At 34.4% G+C, this 18,443-nt stretch overlaps 3 protein-coding genes across 4 annotated transcripts in view; 1 reads left to right on the top strand and 2 right to left on the bottom strand.

Annotated features, from left to right (window-relative positions):
- LOC125812626 (probable 20S rRNA accumulation protein 4) overlaps window positions 1–13,301 on the bottom strand; it is a 77,536-nt gene extending 64,235 nt beyond the window's left edge. The window contains exon 1 of one of the 2 annotated variants that reach the window (XM_049492116.1): window positions 13,293–13,301. The gene's annotated coding sequence lies outside the window, so the exon portion shown is untranslated. Of the gene's footprint in view, window positions 1–9,460; window positions 9,470–13,292 lie in introns of those variants that run through there. The other variant, XM_049492117.1, reaches the window with a different exon arrangement.
- LOC125812623 (acetyl-CoA acetyltransferase, cytosolic 1-like) overlaps window positions 3,814–18,443 on the bottom strand; it is a 220,974-nt gene continuing 206,344 nt past the window's right edge. The window contains exon 15 of the mRNA XM_049492110.1: window positions 3,814–3,826. The gene's annotated coding sequence lies outside the window, so the exon portion shown is untranslated. The remainder of the gene's footprint in view (window positions 3,827–18,443) is intronic.
- On the top strand, window positions 4,314–10,286 carry LOC125812669 (tRNA(His) guanylyltransferase 2-like). The gene is made up of 6 exons (XM_049492160.1): window positions 4,314–4,453; window positions 4,541–4,585; window positions 5,947–6,116; window positions 6,210–6,295; window positions 8,515–8,622; window positions 10,200–10,286. Exons 1-6 carry the CDS (start codon window positions 4,314–4,316, stop codon window positions 10,284–10,286), a joined length of 636 nt encoding a protein of 211 aa, XP_049348117.1.

Raw genomic sequence — 18,443 nt, 5'->3', positions numbered from 1 at the left:
CTCCAGATTCGATAAAGGAAAAAAATTTCTAGATTTTCAAAAGTTGCATGTGCCACTGACGGAAGCCACCTACAGACCGTCAGTCAGCTCCGTCGATGGGCCAGCCAACTTTCAGTTTCACTTCAGATTTCATCCTTCAGCCGCGAACGACGGCCGACTAGCACGGACTGTCATTTGATCCACGGTCCGTAGGTATGATCGTTGGTGAAGGCCAGCAGCCAATTAGGGGGAAATTGATAATTGGGTCAACTTCGAATGGTCATAACTCTTAGCACAAAATGAATTGTGTGTCCCATGACCTATGATATGATAGATAATTGAATCCTCTTTCCAACACCGCTGAGTTTGCTAAAATCCGACCTCTGAGTAAAAAGTTATGCTTGTTTAGTGAAGGCCTGTCGAGCAGGCTTGACTTACGGACCCAATCTACGGACCGTCGATTGAATGACGGCCCGTCAGTCCCGTCCGTCGATCACTCCGACAGCAGTTAAGTCAGGGGTCTTTTGGTCTTTTCCTATTTCGTTAGACCCTTAAGCTACGTCGTTTAGACCCTAAATCATGAGGTTTTAGTCAGTTTAGGCCTAGAAACATAACTAGAACTTACCTAAGTCAAGTCATTAATCAAAACATAGAAAATTAGAAGCAAGAGAGGAGAAAAAGGCCAAGAACCCTAGTTCAAGAACTCAGCAAGGTTCCATCAGTTCCAGCCCCGAAATTGAAGGATTTCTCCGTGGAATTCGTCACCAGGTATGTGGGATTTCACTAGTGGGTTCCTTTCACCCATTAGGTCCCTAGTTTTCAGTCAGTTTCTTGATTCCATGATTATGAACAGACCTAGGGTTTCTAGAATTTCAACAGATCATCATGAATTAGTTATTTAAATGTTCCAAATCAAATTATCATGTTAATGCTCAGTTTATTGCATGAATTTCAGAACCTTAGCTATGTATTTCTTTAGTTCTTGAATTACACATGCTAGGTCAAATATTTCAGTTATTCAGATATACATGCTCCAATTTTGAACGCCACATTATCAGTATATTTCAGCATAAATCCTATTTTGAGTTATAAATCTTGAGAAGCTTTTTTTTAGACAACACTTGAGTTTTAAACTGAGTTTTTGAGAAAGTTAAGATGAGTTTTGAGAAAGAGCTTCTAAAACATGATTAGTATGACAATCGAGTAGGTCATCAATGTATGAATAGTATGGTATCTAGACATACCATCAATGTTTATGCAGTATGACTTCCCAAGTCATCAATGATCATAGTATAATATGATTTTGAATTGATTTCTAAGGAGTTTTCAAGTATGAGTATCTACATGTCAGTATTTTGAGCTATTCAGTATTTCAGTCATAATGTATTCAGTTATACATGCCTCAGTTTATGAATGCATCATTATCAGATTAATTGTTGCATTCTCAGATTGCATGTTCAGTTTTGAGCTATCCATTATATACAGAAACTCAGTCATAATGTGTTAACCACTTAATCTATTGGGAGTAGCATAATACCGAGTTAGACTAGGGTTCAGCGTACCCATATAGTCCCAGAACTACGAGCCACGTAGGTGTAAGTCCCCTATGTGGGCAATATCAGTTAGTGATCACACCAGTCATGCCTCTATACCTTTGGCCAGGTATATTGGGTCCTCTCGATGGGGCGTATACATCGGACTCCACATTTAGCTCATGTGGTTTTATTGTCGGTTATTAGTAGCTCCCACAGTTCACTCAGATTCTATTGCATTGACCTTATTTACAGTACAGTCAGTATTCAGTTTCAGCATGTTATAAATTTGGTCATTGCATTCAGTTAGTTCAGTATTCAGTATCTATATCATGTTCAGATTATGCTCTTGCTTTATTGCTTGTTCAATTATATGATTATTTCACCGTTATTCTATCCTGCATGCTCAGTACCTTTCAAGTATTGGCGCATACTCTGCGCTACATCTTCTCGTGATGTAGGTTCAGGTTCTCAGCATCCATATCACACTTAGATCGATTCCTGATCTTCAGTTCAGCAGCATCAGTGGTGAGTCCTCATTCCTCGAGGACTAGTGACATGTTTATCTTTATCGCTATTAGTCTGTAGTTTCAGTTTTGCTAGATCTAGTTGGGGCATGTCCCAACATTTCTAGTCAGTTTAGAGGCTTATTTCAAGCATAGTTAGATTCAGCTTAGTATTGAGTTAATATTTTCTTTGTATTAAACTCATCAGATTTCATTCATTTCAGATTTAGTATATGGGTATTCCCCATCATTTTAGATTTATTTATGATTATAGCTTCCGCACAGTTTCTATTATTCAGTTTATCTTTAGTATACTCATGATCATGCCAGCAGGGTTAGCTTGTGATCACTTGTGGTCCTAGGTCCCGTGTCCGCGTCTTGGGTAGTCTCGGGGCGTGACACCATTAGTTAGCTTCAAGTTATGTGGTTCATCTAAATCATATATAGCAAGAGTAAAATTTGGAAAAATGAGCTTCATGATCTAAGAAACACTTCTCAACCTGTGCAGTGCAAGTATTGACATTTTCGAAAGGAGTTCAACACATAAATTCCAGGTAACAAACTGTAGACGAGTAATCCATAGGAGATCATAGATATGTATGCAGAGCTATCACTCCAGAAACCATTGCTGGGAGCTTTAATACTTTTTTCTTCACATAATAGCCATTTTCTAAGACCTTCTCTAAAAAGCATCTTGCTTTGTGCAAATTGTTAAAGAATGACAAAAGTCCCACATCGGTGGTTAATGAGATGGGTGGACTCCTTATAAGGCTTAGGCAATCCTCATCCCTTTGAGCTAGCTTTTGGGGTGTGAGTTAGGCCTAAGACCTAATTTCACATGGTATCAGAACCTCTACGAACTTGGTAGAGAATTAAAGAGCTTCCGCTGCCGGCGGGTGGCACCCATATATGCTGCCCGTCTGGCCAATGATTATGTTAGCAAAAGTTGGGTCACCGTGTATCTATCTGGTGACTATTTTCTCACATCTAATTTGTGTAGCACCGTGCCATCATTCCGGTGACTACTTTCTTATATCTAATTTGTGTAGCACCGTGCCATCATTCCGGTGACTACTTTTTCATATTTAATTTTTGTAGCACCGTGCCATCATTCTGGTGTCTACTTTTTTGTGTAGCACTGTGCCATCAATCCAGTGACTACTTTTTCATATATAATTTGTGTAGCACCGTGACATCCTTCCGGTGACTACCTTTTTTTGCATATCTTATTTGTGTAGCACCGTGCATCTTTTCGGACTACTTTTCATATTTAATTTGTGTAGTACCGTGGATTTTTTCGAACTATTTTCTCATATCTGAGTTGCATAGCATCATGTGTCTTTTCGGTGACTCCTCAGATTTGATTTGCATAGTTCCATTCGTCTTTCCGGTGACTCCTCAAATCTGATTTGCGTAGGGTTGTGCCATCATTCCGACCCTACCCATATTATTTCTCTTTTTCAATGGGGTCGTTCCATCAATTCGAACTATCCTATATAATTTCTATTTTCTAGTTGGGTCATGACATCATTCCGACCCATATAATTTTATTTCTTAGATTGTGACCACTTTTAGCCATCAAATCTAATACTCCGACATATGAGCATGTTTCGGCCGGTGACTTGTTTAATATCGACTCGTCTATTGATTCCAACATGATCCATATACTTTATACTAGATTTTGAGCACTTGCAACGACCATTGCATTGTGAAGAAGTATATATGGAGCAACCACCTAATTTTGTTGCTAGGGGGAGTTTAGTAGTCTTGTATGTTGATTACGTAAGTCACTCTATGGTCTGAAACAGTCTTTGCAAGCTTGGTTTGGGAAGTTCCAACACTGTAATTTTATCACTCTGTATTTTATCGGCATTATGCATCAAATTCAGTATTTCATGAGAAGACCAAGCACATTGAGATTGATTGTCAATTTTGTGAAGTCGAATGATCAACTTGCAGATATCTGCCAAGCTCCTCATCGATCCTCGTGTTAATTACATTTGTAACAAGCTAGGTACATGAATTGTATGCACTAGCTTGAGGGGGAGTGTTAGAATATGAATATGTTTATACAATCCTACTAGAATAGGAATAAGTTTATACAATCCTAGTAGAATAGGAATAGGTTTATACAATCCTATTTAGAATAGAATAGGAATAGAAATAGGAATAGTAAATAGTATTCTACTTGGTAAAGGATTGTATTGTAGTGTCTATAAATAGGGTCTCAATGTAATAATATATACACGACAATAATTCAATAATATTCTTCTCCAATATTTCTCACACATTGTATATGTTTAGTTTCTCGGAGAAGCATGGATTTGAGAAGCCGAATGATGACAAAGCCTTGAACTTGATGAATGCTTGTGCTATTAAGGTATTAGAGAACTTCTCTGATGTTATATTTGCGTATGGATTTACTGATGAGTACAGGTATGATGCGTTTCTTACTATTAGACAGTTATACCCTTTTTCTTCCCCCTTGAAAAGCTTGACAATGTGGTACAACGATTTATGTAGTTTCGTTTTGAAGAAGGAAACCACATTTTACCAGAGGCGAGCAAGGTTTGTAACCTATTTCATATCTCAAGAATTTGATATCAGTGTTTATCAATAATTATTTTTGGCTCTTCGGACGAGTAATTTGAATGATGCACTTTGTCTTGTTAGTATTCATATATCGCTGGTGTGGTACAAAATTATTGTTCTTGCATTGACTCTTGTTTGAGTAGCGATAAAACAATACTTGTTTACTTTTCTTGTCTTATGCTTCTTGAACACTCTTTGAACGATTGCATGATAACTTTGTACGTGATTCAACTAGAATCATCTTTTCTGTTAACTACAATATACAAATCTCTTCCTCAGCAGTTGGTTTGCTAGATCATGTCCAATTTGTCTTTGATTTTAGATAATCATCTCAGCAATTTTTTTTGGATTCCCGACACCAACAATCTGTCATTATTTTAAACTTGACTGTTACATTGTCCTAGTGCTGACTGCTGAGGAACTGTATATTATATAACCAGTCTCTAACAGTGAAGGTAATTCAATCATGCTCAGGGATGCTGCTGCCTCTTGGATAGTTTATCAACTTTTTATCTCTTTCTTAACCGCCCATGTCTATACCAGTTTGAACTGTCCTTCAATTCCCCTTCTTTAGCATGTTTTAGTTAAAGTGGGTTAGAGTGCCACATTGATAGGGGAATGGATTGATGGTTTGCTTATATATGGCCTTTGGCAATCCTCCCCTCATGAGCTAGCTTTTGGGATTGAGTTAGAACCAAGGTCCATTACTTTATCATGGTGTCATAGTTAGGTCTAACCCATTCATTGTTTTCGATGTTGGACCCCCTTTTATATTGTCCACTCTCTGATATCCTGTCCTTGACGTGCGGGGGTGTTGAGTCCCACATCGGTGGGCATTAAGGAATTTGGTCTCCTTATATGGTCTTAATCAATCCTTCCCTTATGACTAGCTTTGGGGGTTGAGCTAGGTTATATATTTCTTGTTTTTTGTTAATCATTTTTGAGATTTTGTTAATGAGAAGGAAAATCAGCTCCAAATCGCTATAGCCTATAGGCACTTGTGGTAGCTGGCTTGAGGAAATGCATAGTAAGCAGTATTAGGGAAATATAGAGATTGATCACAAACTTTTCTTAAGAAGACACTAGGACAATCTTAAGGTGTGGTCAGCTTGGCTGTCCACACATTTGTCTTCTCACTAAGATGACCACCATATATATGTTTTTGTTTTCAAGATACTTATGTGGAGTTGAGTAAAATGGATTATACGATACAAAATGTCCCTCTTGAATTAGTCAAGAAGACAAAGAAAAGAGAGATGTAAAATAATCCTAGTTTCTTCATTTGAGATGAAGTTGCTCATGATTTTTCTTAGCTGACCAGAAATTTCAACGTGCAGCAAAATACTATCCATTATTGTGTCTTTCTTCTCATCTACATATGTAACCAAATGGAAAGAGTTCTTTTCTCAAAAAGAGTTAAGTGTGCCTCCATCATTCCATTCACGAGTTATCAGCTGTGCATCAATGGAGGTTCTTCAGGCATATCTTCTATGGAGACAAACAGAATGTGAGTTCTCGTATTGAATATTTCCAATTAATTGTTACTGGAGGAGTTGAGTTCTTAAAATCTGATGCTAAAGGATATTGGTTCTTCTTACAGGTCATATAAGCAATCAATACAATACTTGTTTGTGGAAGCTGGTGTTTTCTGGAAAGTCAGAAAAGGAGGCGAAAGAGATTCTTAAGGTGCTGTAATTAACTTAAGTTTGAGAGTAAAAAATTGAATTGTTTCCTCAATAATATGACATGCGTATTTACGATTTTTTTCTTCAATGTTATTCTTTTTCTATTTCAAATTTTAGTTAATACTAAATAAATATAATGTTAAAAATCATATAAAGAAGAAAAGTAGAATGAAGTTAAAAAGAAGAAGCTCGGATTGGTCCACTACCAGATCACATAGTGGTTAGGAATCAGGAGTTAGTGTCAGGTCCACCACTCTTCAGAATTTACTGGCCCAGACCGGCCTCTTAAGAAAGGATCCGGTTCGTGAACCAGACCATCTCCCTGGGCCAGAGACCAAGTGTGCCAGTCCTGGTCCAGGCCGAACTTGCCACATATAGTAGCAGGTGGTTTTTATATGCTAGTAGCTACAGAAGGTAAGCAGTTATATGCATTTAGTGACTTCATTTGTGTTAAATTAGGTCTTAGGCCTAACTCACACCCCAAAAGCTAGCTCAAAGGGAGGAGGATTGCCTAAGCCTTATAAGGAGTCCACCCATCTCATTAACCACCGATGTGGGACTTTTGTCATTCTTTAACACCCCACCTCACGCCCAGTGCTTAGCATCTGGTGCGTGGGCAATTTTGATTTTGGGGGCCCCAACATCGGGTGAGACGGGCCCTGCTTTGATACCATGTGAGAAATATTGGAGAAGAATATTATTGAATTATTGTCGTGTATATATTATTACATTGAGACCCTATTTATAGACACTACAATACAATCCTTTACCAAGTAGAATACTATTTACTATTCCTATTTCTATTCCTATTTCTATTCCTATTCTATTCTAAATAGGATTGTATAAACCTATTCCTATTCTACTAGGATTGTATAAACTTATTCCTATTCTAGTAGGATTGTATAAACATATTCATATTCTAACACAATGCAAATTAGAAAATCAAATACCACAAAACCCAAAAAGGAGCAAGAGTATATTCACAAGATACCAGCACCAATTGACAAGAACTAGCACTTAACCTGAACACAGACCTATACTTCAATAGAATTTTAACTGGGTATCTCTAGATTTCAACACCTTTACCTTAATTTGCAGAAAGATAAGAAGACAAAAAATAAAGGCAAATGCAAACCGTAAACATTTAAACATCTCATTACCTGCCAAAGTCGCGGCCATCAATTTGAACAACAATGATATTTGGGTACATTACTTCGTCTTCCACCTCAAAACATTTCACGTATTCATACTTGCTGTTCGCCATTCCCAAATGCCGCTACAACCTGATTGAAACAAAAGATTTATGTGAAGTTATAAATGTCACAAAATTATGCTTGTGACATTTGAGAAGTGTTACTTAGATCATGAAGCTCATTTTTCCAAATTTTACTCTTACTATATATGATTTAGATGAACCACATAAGTTGAAGCTAACTAAGGGTAAACTTGGGGCCAAATTTTGGATTGGACTGAAGATTCTAAGTTATAGGTCAAGTCACAAGATATATATCTTTTTCTCTATCTGTACTTTTTGTTTTGATAACCCTGGTGCCTTGGAACAGCTTGCATGCACCTCGACTATTCCACGGGATACCTGTCACCTCCCACTAGCCAATTAACTCTGCCCACCAAGGCTAGGAGCCTAGGACAGATGCGAAGAAATCACCTAGTGTTTTTGTATCTACTGGGATTTGAACCTCAGACCTCATGGTTCTCAATCCACTTCATTGACTACTAGGCTATGGGTGCTCCATCTGTACTCAAAGAATGTACAAAAGCATTTTCCAATCTTTAAATCTTTTTCCACTTTTGTTGGAATTTGAGTCTACCTTGTCTAATATGCTTTCAATCAGTCAATTCTCATATATGTGATGTGTTCCTTACAATATCGTTATAGATGAATTATGACCTCCCTAGTTGTTTATATCTTCTTTCCCCTTAGGTTCTCTTCTTGTATCAAAACAGTGCTCTAGGGGAAAAAAAATTTCTACCCTCATACTTTTTCATCTTGCTTGTTTTTGCTCCAAAGATGAAATTCTTAATGATTGATGGTTGTATTCACCAATTTTTGCAATAATAGCTTGGGCCATGGTAGGATTAACTGCATTTTTATAGTTTGGATCTACTTACTTTTGAAGGCATTTAAACAATCATTTTCAAATTTATGGTTGGACTCAAAGAACCCTAGACTTGAGGCTTAATAGTGTTCGACAAAAGCAGGGAACACAAAAGCAGGAGCAAACTGAAATACTCTTTCAGCAGTTTGGTATCAACTACAAGGACCTTCCGCAGATTTTTCGTCAAGGGTCTTGTGCCATCAAGATAAAGGTAGTTACCTTCATCCCCCTTCTCCTAGAAGAGTATATATTGGTATATGCATGTGATGCATGTGCCACTATCCTCTTTTTTGTTTTTTAGATTTGAAAGATAGATAAATATGGCATTTGGATATGAAAAACCTGTGGGCTGTGCTGCTGTTCAAATGATCACTAACTGTACAACAATCAACATTAACTTCTACAACAATCAACACTCAACGATATACTCTCCAAACTCCAGCAATCTATGCCATACAGTTTGGCTTTTGCCTTCAAATTTCAACAAGCATTCAACTTGCAACTTACCATGTCATTGACTAAAATATTCAAACAAAACTGATTCTAAGGATGATAGACACTCATGACTCAACACTACTTCATGAATACTCATTTAACACAAATGTCAACAGAGTTGCAACTTAATTACAGAAAGACGCAGTACATTACAATTTACAGTTCACAGATCACACAAATAATCACATAGTTACATTCAATGAATAAAAAAAACTCTAATGTGAGCTCCTAGAGTGCTACTCGTGTTGTTTTCCAAAAGTTTATTAGATTCCATTATTGATTTAGCATTAAAAAAAAAAAGATTATGAATCAGAGTATATTGGAACATGAAAAAGAATAGTTGCGAAATAGTAGTGGAATTAAGATTTTCATTACAAAATATCAAATAAGCTTGAGTCTTGATAACTTTTAGGTGGAGAACATTGTATCCCTGCAGCCTATCCCGCTGATGAATTTAAATTCAGATTCAAATTAATCGAGTCAATAAAATTTACGAACAAATGGTTAAAACAAACTAGTAATACAGTATATTCACAGAGAAAACAAACTAGTACCTTCGAGGCGCGACTCCTGCGAGAACTGAGCAGCGGCTGCGGGCTGTGGGTTGCGACGCCTGCGAGAACTGAGCAGCAGCTGGCCTGAGAGTGACTGACGAGAGTTGAGAGTTGAGACTTGAGGGATGAGCTGCGTAGGCGTTAGGGATTTTAGTTTAGGATTTCTCTCTTCTATGGGGCATGGGTTGAATACTGATTAGTTAATAGGATATAAAGACTAAAGAATATATATATATATATATATTGAAATATATATTTCGTTTATTACGGTTATAATCGATTTTCTTCAGCCAAAAAAATTAAAAATCGAACCGAAAAATCAAAAAATCGAAATATTGAAATTTGAAATTGAAACCGATCAAAACCGAAATTAAAAATATTCGGTTCGATTGATTTTTTTTTAATTTTAACCATATTATGCCCAACCCTAGTTGAGAACTATATGATACTCTCTGTATTTATTTTATTTAACTTCTTTTTGGATAAAGTATGCCAGTCTCCAACAAATGACAGTTAGCGTTAGCAGTTGACTAAGAAAACAATAAAGTAAACAAAAAATAAAAGTAACCTTGAGCTCAGTGGGAGTGGGTGAAAACTGAATGTACAACCTAAGATGTGGTTTCCAGTGTGTAATCCTAATCAATCTCACAGTATGTCAGCCAACTGTTAGCATTAAGATGTGTTTTATGATGAAAGATAAATTAATACTCAGACTAATAAAATAAGTACTTGATGGCAGTTTTCACATGTTGATGGAAGCAAGGCCAAGACCGGCGAAGATGTTGACGTAGTAGCCAATTATGTATCGGCGTGTAGATTGGATTAAATCGGAAGAAATGGGCTATGGCCAGACTCCGGACTTCGAGTTGTCTACATATCTCAAGTTACACAAGAAATCAGTTCATATGTAATTCGAGGAGATTCTACTAGGAAATGGATTGACTGGATTAGTATGACCAAACTCTGTGTAGAGTTCCCTATGTATCTCGGGTGTCACGAGAAACAAGCTGAATGTAGTTTGAAAAGGTGGATTCATTGACTCTCAAAATTTACCCCAATTTTGAGATGGTTTGAAGCTCAAGCCCAGAACCAAGCAAACAAAATGGGAGAAAGGACATCAGTGATAAGACGTATCTCAAGATCAGTCGAGAAGCCCAGCAGGACAAATTCAGCCAAACTGAAGTAAGAAGAAGCAGAACCAGTAGATTGGCAAGGAAAAACTTACAAGGATCAGTTGATCCAAGTCCCAAACCCAGACTAATCAGAATCACTGTCCATAATTAAAAGTTTCTTGAACGGAGCTGAAACTCCTTAGGCTCACTCGGAAAAGACTTAAATGCCTTTCATTAGAAACCAACCAGTCAACACTCTCTCACTTATGACGAGGAGTTGATGCATTCAAAGAGTTGGGAACAAAGAGAAGGTCACAACGACTACTCTAAGAAGCATCTATAAATTCACACATGCCACCGCAGAAAAAACATGAGAACAGTTCAACATGCCTAAAGTTGTACAAATAGTAATACGCTACAGTTGGAGATGAATAAGATAATCAAAGAGAAAGCTTGTACAGAAGCAGAATAAGCTGAAAGTTCACTACATCAAGAAACCAAAAGTACATTAAACTTGGACTTCACTTGCTGCTTTGGGGAAATTAAAAGGTATATAAAAAACTGAGAGTTTGCTTCTCAAAAGTCATCTACTCCACCAAATAAAATGTTAAGTTCCAGGAGGCGATACTTAAAAGTAAATTCAGAAGTACAGATTATGCATGGTAAACAAAGGCTGGCTTTTTAAAGTTGTACCTGAAACACTGTTCTGGATATGCATCTACTCGCTTTTTGAACTTAAGGTAAACCCTGTCAGCATTCAATGCCCTATCGTACTCATAATCTTCCACCTCCCATGTTTCTTCTTTAGTATCAGGATCACTTTCATGGTCCTTGATTGGAGATGAGATGTTTTTTGAATAGACAGAAGCATCCTTTTTTGAAAATTTCTCTTCCTCAGCATATATATAGAAGCAAGGAATCACTGTGACCAAAGAAAAAAAGTGTTTCTTTCAGAGACTACAGAAAGCTAAAATAATCATTCAAATGCTACCCAGTGATAATTGCAGATCTCATGTATCACTTTAAACACTTGCTAAAAGGTATGAAGACCTAAACTTTTGTAAGCTGTCAACTTCTCGTAACACAATGACTTCTTTAGAGAAAATGACAAATTAGTTTCTTATGTTTGGGGTTGGTTTAAAGTAGTCCTTTAAATATGCAGCTGAGCACTTTTGGTCTCTGTACAAATAAGATTTTTCTGGTCTCTATACAAATAGGATTTTTCTTAAGGTAAGAATATGGAAATGAATCCGACACGTTAAACGACTCATGTTCTTTCACAAGCCATTTCGTCAAAAGTACTCAATTTTATTAAACATAAAGAACTAAAACCACTCAGGTGTATAATTGAAGGATCATTTTTTTTAGAATGACTTTTAAAGGATCATTTTAAAACCAATCTCCAAATAGGACGGATTATTTATTTCACTTTCTCACTTTTTTTACAATAAGTAAATACATCCATTGGCCCTTTGACTGATCTACGTATCACTCAACCAGCAAGAATCACCAACTGCCTCCCACAAGGGGAAGGCAACAAACAAATCACATATTCATTTTACCAATCACACATGCCATTTCTGTATCCATTTTTTTATTTGCTATCAACTAAAAGGTTTCATTGCTAATAACAAGAACAAGTTGGCTTTCTGTATCTATAAATAGCATTTATCAATGTAATGTTCTCTATCATAGTGCTAAATTTATGTTGGGGGGTCGATCGTCCCAGTAAACAGTTCACAATCACCTAGCTTTTTTGTCTCCATGGGGATTCAAACAACAGTTCCACGCTCATCTTATATCAAGCAAAGCTAAATGGGAACCCTTTACATATACCACCCAGTAACATATCAAGTAGAACCATTTAAAAGGGGTTCTAGCAAAAGATCATGTCAAGGTGCAGGTAATGTCGAGGAAAACAGAATGGAAATTACCTGGTAACTTTTTATCAATTACTCTGTCTGCACAGACAGGGGATGAAGTTTTGGCAGTTAATTTACGACCATGGTTTTGTTTCTTGGACTGAGAAGCTAGGCTTGCAGCTTCAGAAAGTGCTCTACCCAACTCAGCAAGGTCTATGTCAACACTCAACGATATAATCTCCAAACTCCAGCAATCTATGCCATACAGTTTGGCTTTTGCCTTCAAATTTCAACAAGCATTCAACTTGCAACTTACCATGTCATTGACTAAAATATTCAAACAAAACTGATTCTAAGGATGATAGACACTCATGACTCAACACTACTTCATGAATACTCATTTAACACAAATGTCAACAGAGTTGCAACTTAATTACAGAAAGACGCAGTACATTACAATTTACAGTTCACAGATCACACAAATAATCACATAGTTACATTCAATGAATAAAAAAAACTCTAATGTGAGCTCCTAGAGTGCTACTCGTGTTGTTTTCCACAAGTTTATTAGATTCCATTATTGATTTAGCATTAAAAAAAAAAAGATTATGAATCAGAGTATATTGGAACATGAAAAAGAATAGTTGCGAAATAGTAGTGGAATTAAGATTTTCATTACAAAATATCAAATAAGCTTGAGTCTTGATAACTTTTAGGTGGAGAACATTGTATCCCTGCAGCCTATCCCGCTGATGAATTTAAATTCAGATTCAAATTAATCGAGTCAATAAAATTTACGAACAAATGGTTAAAACAAACTAGTAATACAGTATATTCACAGAGAAAACAAACTAGTACCTTCGAGGCGCGACTCCTGCGAGAACTGAGCAGCGGCTGCGGGCTGTGGGTTGCGACGCCTGCGAGAACTGAGCAGCAGCTGGCCTGAGAGTGACTGACGAGAGTTGAGAGTTGAGACTTGAGGGATGAGCTGCGTAGGCGTTAGGGATTTTAGTTTAGGATTTCTCTCTTCTATGGGGCATGGGTTGAATACTGATTAGTTAATAGGATATAAAGACTAAAGAATATATATATATATATATATATATATATTGAAATATATATTTCGTTTATTACGGTTATAATCGATTTTCTTCAGCCAAAAAAATTAAAAATCGAACCGAAAAATCAAAATATTGAAATATGATATTAAGACCGAAATTAAAAATATTCGGTTCGATTGGATTTTTTTTATTTTAACCATATTATGTCCAACCCTAGCTGAGAATAGAATAGCAGATGCACTATCAAAAAAGAAAGAATAAGGTGAGAGATTTAATTAATCTATATTGGGGGAAGAATATATGTGTATAAATATCATGGTATTCTATCTCTTATAAGTATTATTTCATGTAATTAGTTTATCAACAAAGTTTATTTTATTTTAGTAATGAAGGGTAAGAATATTGTCAGACGTCAAAATATTTTCATGAAAAAAATATAAAACAAAGCCGCTTGATATGCCTCCTTTTTGAAACACCGATTGAGTTTATATAAAGTGGTTGGTGAACTCATTCAACAGCACGATGTTGACAAAGGAATAGTTTTTTCTTCTCCAACGAATAAACCTTATTCATTTTTCATCCAACTACTGAAGCAATTGGTCACCGTTTTTTGAATCCAAATATAGAATTAAATAACACTACACAATTTGTTGCGATACGTGTTCGAAACAAGGTGAATGAAATCAAATATTAATCTGCAGAGTTTAAAATTAGAGAAGATGTTGCAAGCAATCAAACAATTATACTTGATCAAGTGAAACATATGAAAGAAATTGGTGGGTGGGAGGATATTTATAAACTCAAGACTAATGAGTTAATTAAACTTGAAGCTTGATTAAATATTACCGATTTTAACATGAAATATCTTCAGGAACATTTGAAAAATAAAATTGCATCTAATGCTTCATAAATAGATTTATCTCTACATTAATTTTTTAAATTCTATTATTGGTTCAATTTATTTTACAAACTTTTTAATTCTATATTGATGATGTTGTTACATGTACTCTACAATGATCTTTATTATGAAATAATATTATTCTCATTAAAATAATATATTTTTTCTCTTACATGATTGACCATGTATTCTTCAAAAGTCTAATGTTTAGTGTAATTTTTTTATTTATATATTTTAAGTATTAAATATATGAAAAAAAAATTATCAATGAGTGACAATAAGAATTAAACATATAACTTTTTTTAAAATTTTATATCACAAAAAAGGCAAAAACACAATAAATTGAGTAATATACTTTACCTGAAATACTTATAAAACAAAACATAAAAAAAATGAGACCAAACATGTAAGAGAAAAAATATATTAATATAAATAGAAATAATATTTTATAACAAATATCATTGTAGAGTACATATCATAGCTAGCATCATCAATATAAAAGAAAATAAAATTAATTAAAAAATAAAAGCAGAACAAATAATAAATTTCAAAAACTAATGTAGAGATGAATCTACTTATGAAGCATTAGATGCAACTTCATTTTCCAATTGTTTCAGACGATTTTTCATGTTAAAATCAGCAACATCTAGCCAAGCTTCAAACTGAGTCACCTCATCAGTTTTGAGTTTTTCTACATCCTCCCACCAACCAATTTTTCTCATCTCTTTGGCTTGGTCAAGTATAACGCGTTGCTTGCTTGCAACATCTTCCCTAATTTTCAACTCTGCTAGTTTATATTCTATTTCATTCACATTGTTTCGAACACATGTTGCAGCAAGTTTTGTTGTGTCACCTAATTCTACATTTGGATTCATCAAACGCTGAGAAACTACTTCAACAGTTGGATGAAAAAATGAGCAAGGCTTATTTGTCGGAGATGAAAGAACTATTCCTATATCAACATCATGTTGTTGAACAAGATCACCAGCCAACTTATATAAACTCAATCGATGTTCTAAAAATGAGGCATATCGAGCAGCTTCATTTTCTATTTTTTCCATGGGAATTTTTTGATGTCCGACAGTCTTATTACCCTCCATTACTAGAATAACATAAACTTCGTTGGTGAACTAATTTCAAGAAATGGTACTTATAAATGATATATTACCATGATATTTATACACATAAGTTCTCCCCCCAATATAAATAAATTAGATTTCTTACCATATTATATATGGAAAGTAGCATAAATAAGAATCTAACTATAAAAAATTAAATTATCATATACTTAAAGATGATATGCACTCAATAAGATTAGTGAAATTTGAAACTTCTAGTTAAAAAGAAAAATATTTTAATATACTTACTTAATTTTATCATATTTTAATTATCAAATATAAATATAATTTGAAGAAACATTAGTTAGTAAAAAAAGAAAATTTTAAAATAAATTAAATTTCTTACCATATTGTATATGGAAAGTAGCATGAATAAAAAATATAATCATAAAAGTAATTTTATCAAATACTTAAAAAGGATATGCACTCAATAAAATTAGTTAAATTTGAAATTTCAAGTTAAAAAGGGAAATATTTTAATGTACTTACTTAATTTTATCATATTTTAATTATTAAATATAAAATAATATTAAGAAACATTAGTTACATATTAAAAATATATATATATAATTAGGAGGGATAAAACACAAGTACCATCCCAAATTATATTCAAAAAATTCCAACAACATATTTAAACTTAAGTAGGATCCTATAACCTCACCCCCCCCCCCTCTAGACTAATTTATTAGTTTTCATGCTCATTTTATGCTGACGTGGAGCGAAGACCCAATTCAAGTATCAATAGTGATATACATGTGTCGAGTGTATAATTTTTTATTTTATTTATTTTTAATTTATTTATATTTTTTCTTTTCTTTTTAATTTTAAATAAACATTTTTTTGTTTTCTTTGCTTTATATTTTAACTAAATTAATACATGTAAAAAAAAATTAAAAAAAAATTGCCTGCCTTACATTTAAACTTCTTCTTCTTCTTTTGATTGTTTTACTCTTTTTACTCTATTGATTTTATTTATTTATTTATTCTTTCTTTTTTTAATTTAAATTTAAATTTAATTCTAAATGTCTTGTATTTAGAATAAATCTATTATATCAAAATAAATTAAGGAAATCAATAAAATAATTCAAGAGTTTATTTGTGCATTATAAATCTCAATTGCATTATATAAATTTATCAAAAAACTATCTTGAAAAGGAAAATATATTATCGTGCGTACTGAAATTCTTATAAAGTATTTTTTATTATCAAATCAGATTCTCCACTTGCACTAAAGGATGTGAATTAAATATGTTTATTGAAATTCATTAAATTAAAGTAGACATTAGTCAATATCGTAAGAATAGATACAAATTGCATATATATAATTCTTTTTTGAACTTCATAACATCATAAAAAATTGCATGCTTTAACATCGGTAAAAAATTTAATTAGCTAATAGCATGATTGGAATAGTGTTATAGGTGAAACTCTTACTCAATACATATACCAAATTACTTATATACGTATACTAAATTAATCCATGCATATACTAAATTACTTATACACGTATACTAAATTAATGAATACATATACTAAATTACTTATATTATAATTTATATATGTACACATCTCGGTGAATTAATAAGGATGAATGAAGTATTTTTTTAATTTATTTAATGAAAAAGAGACGAAGTCAATTTATTTAGCCCATGAATTTGGTGCTCTGGAGCACCCAAATTTTGTTTCTACAAAAACTTTATGAAGTCCTCCGTAATGAGTTGGAGAACCACCACATATACTCACACCATATTTTTAACGCCTATTTCTGCATTTACAAACACTCTTTTAGAAACTAGCCAAAATCCTCGACTTTTCGTGTATATTAGCTCATGGACTTGACGCCCCAGAGCACTCAAAAAAAATTTCTTAAAATTTTTTATGAGAACCTCCTTAATGAGTTGGGGAATCACCACATATACTTACACTATTTCTAACGCATGTTTCCACATTTACAGACCATTTTAAGGAAATATCCAAATTCTTCAATTATTGTGTGTGTATTAGCTCATGAATCTGGCGCCCCGGAGCACCCAAATTTTTCTTCTCAAAAAACTTTATGAGGACCTCCATAATGAGTTGGGGAACCACCACGTATATTCACACTATTTTTTAACGCTTATTACCGCATTTACAAAACCTTTTTTAGGAACTATCAAAATACCTCAATTTTTCGTATGTATTAGCCCATGGATCAGGCGCCCCGGAGCACCTAAAACTTTTTTCTCAAAAAACTTTATTAGGACCTCCGTAATGAGTTGGGGAACCACCATGTATACTCACACAATTTTTAACGCATATTTATGCATTTACATACTCCTTTTTAGGAATTACCCGAATTCCTCAATTTTTCGTGTGTATTAGCCCTCGGATCTAGCGCCTCGGAGCACCCCAAAAAAAATCTCAAAAAACTCTATGAGGACCTCTGTAAATAAACCACCACATATACTCACACCATTTTTAACGCTTATTTTCGCATTTACAGACCTTTTTTTTAGGTATTACCCAAATTCCTTTATTTTTCGTGTGTATTAGCCCATGGATTTGACGCCCCAACCCAACATTTTTTTCTCAAAAATACTTTATGAGGACCTCCATAATGAGTTGGGGAACGACCACGTATATTCACACCATTTTTAACGCCTATTTCAGCATTCACATACCCTTATTTAGGATTTACCCAAATTTCTCTATTTTTCCTGTGTTAGCCCATGGATCTAGCGCCCTAGAGCACCCAAAGTTTTTTTTCATAAAAATCATAATAAGGACATAAGTAATGAGTTGGGGAAGCACCACGTATACTCACACCATTTTTAATGCCTATTTATGTATTTACAAACCCTTTTTTAGGAATTACCAAATTCCTCGAATCTTTGTGTGTGTTATCCAATAGTTTTGGCGCCCCTGAGCACCCCAATTTTTTTTCAAAAAACTT

Source organism: Solanum verrucosum, unplaced genomic scaffold (genome assembly GCF_900185275.1).
Source record: "Solanum verrucosum unplaced genomic scaffold, falcon-dt-bn FXZP01000275.1, whole genome shotgun sequence".
Taxonomy (NCBI): domain Eukaryota; kingdom Viridiplantae; phylum Streptophyta; class Magnoliopsida; order Solanales; family Solanaceae; genus Solanum; species Solanum verrucosum.
Note: the sequence above shows the minus strand (reverse complement) of the source record. Positions and strands in the feature narration are given on the sequence as shown.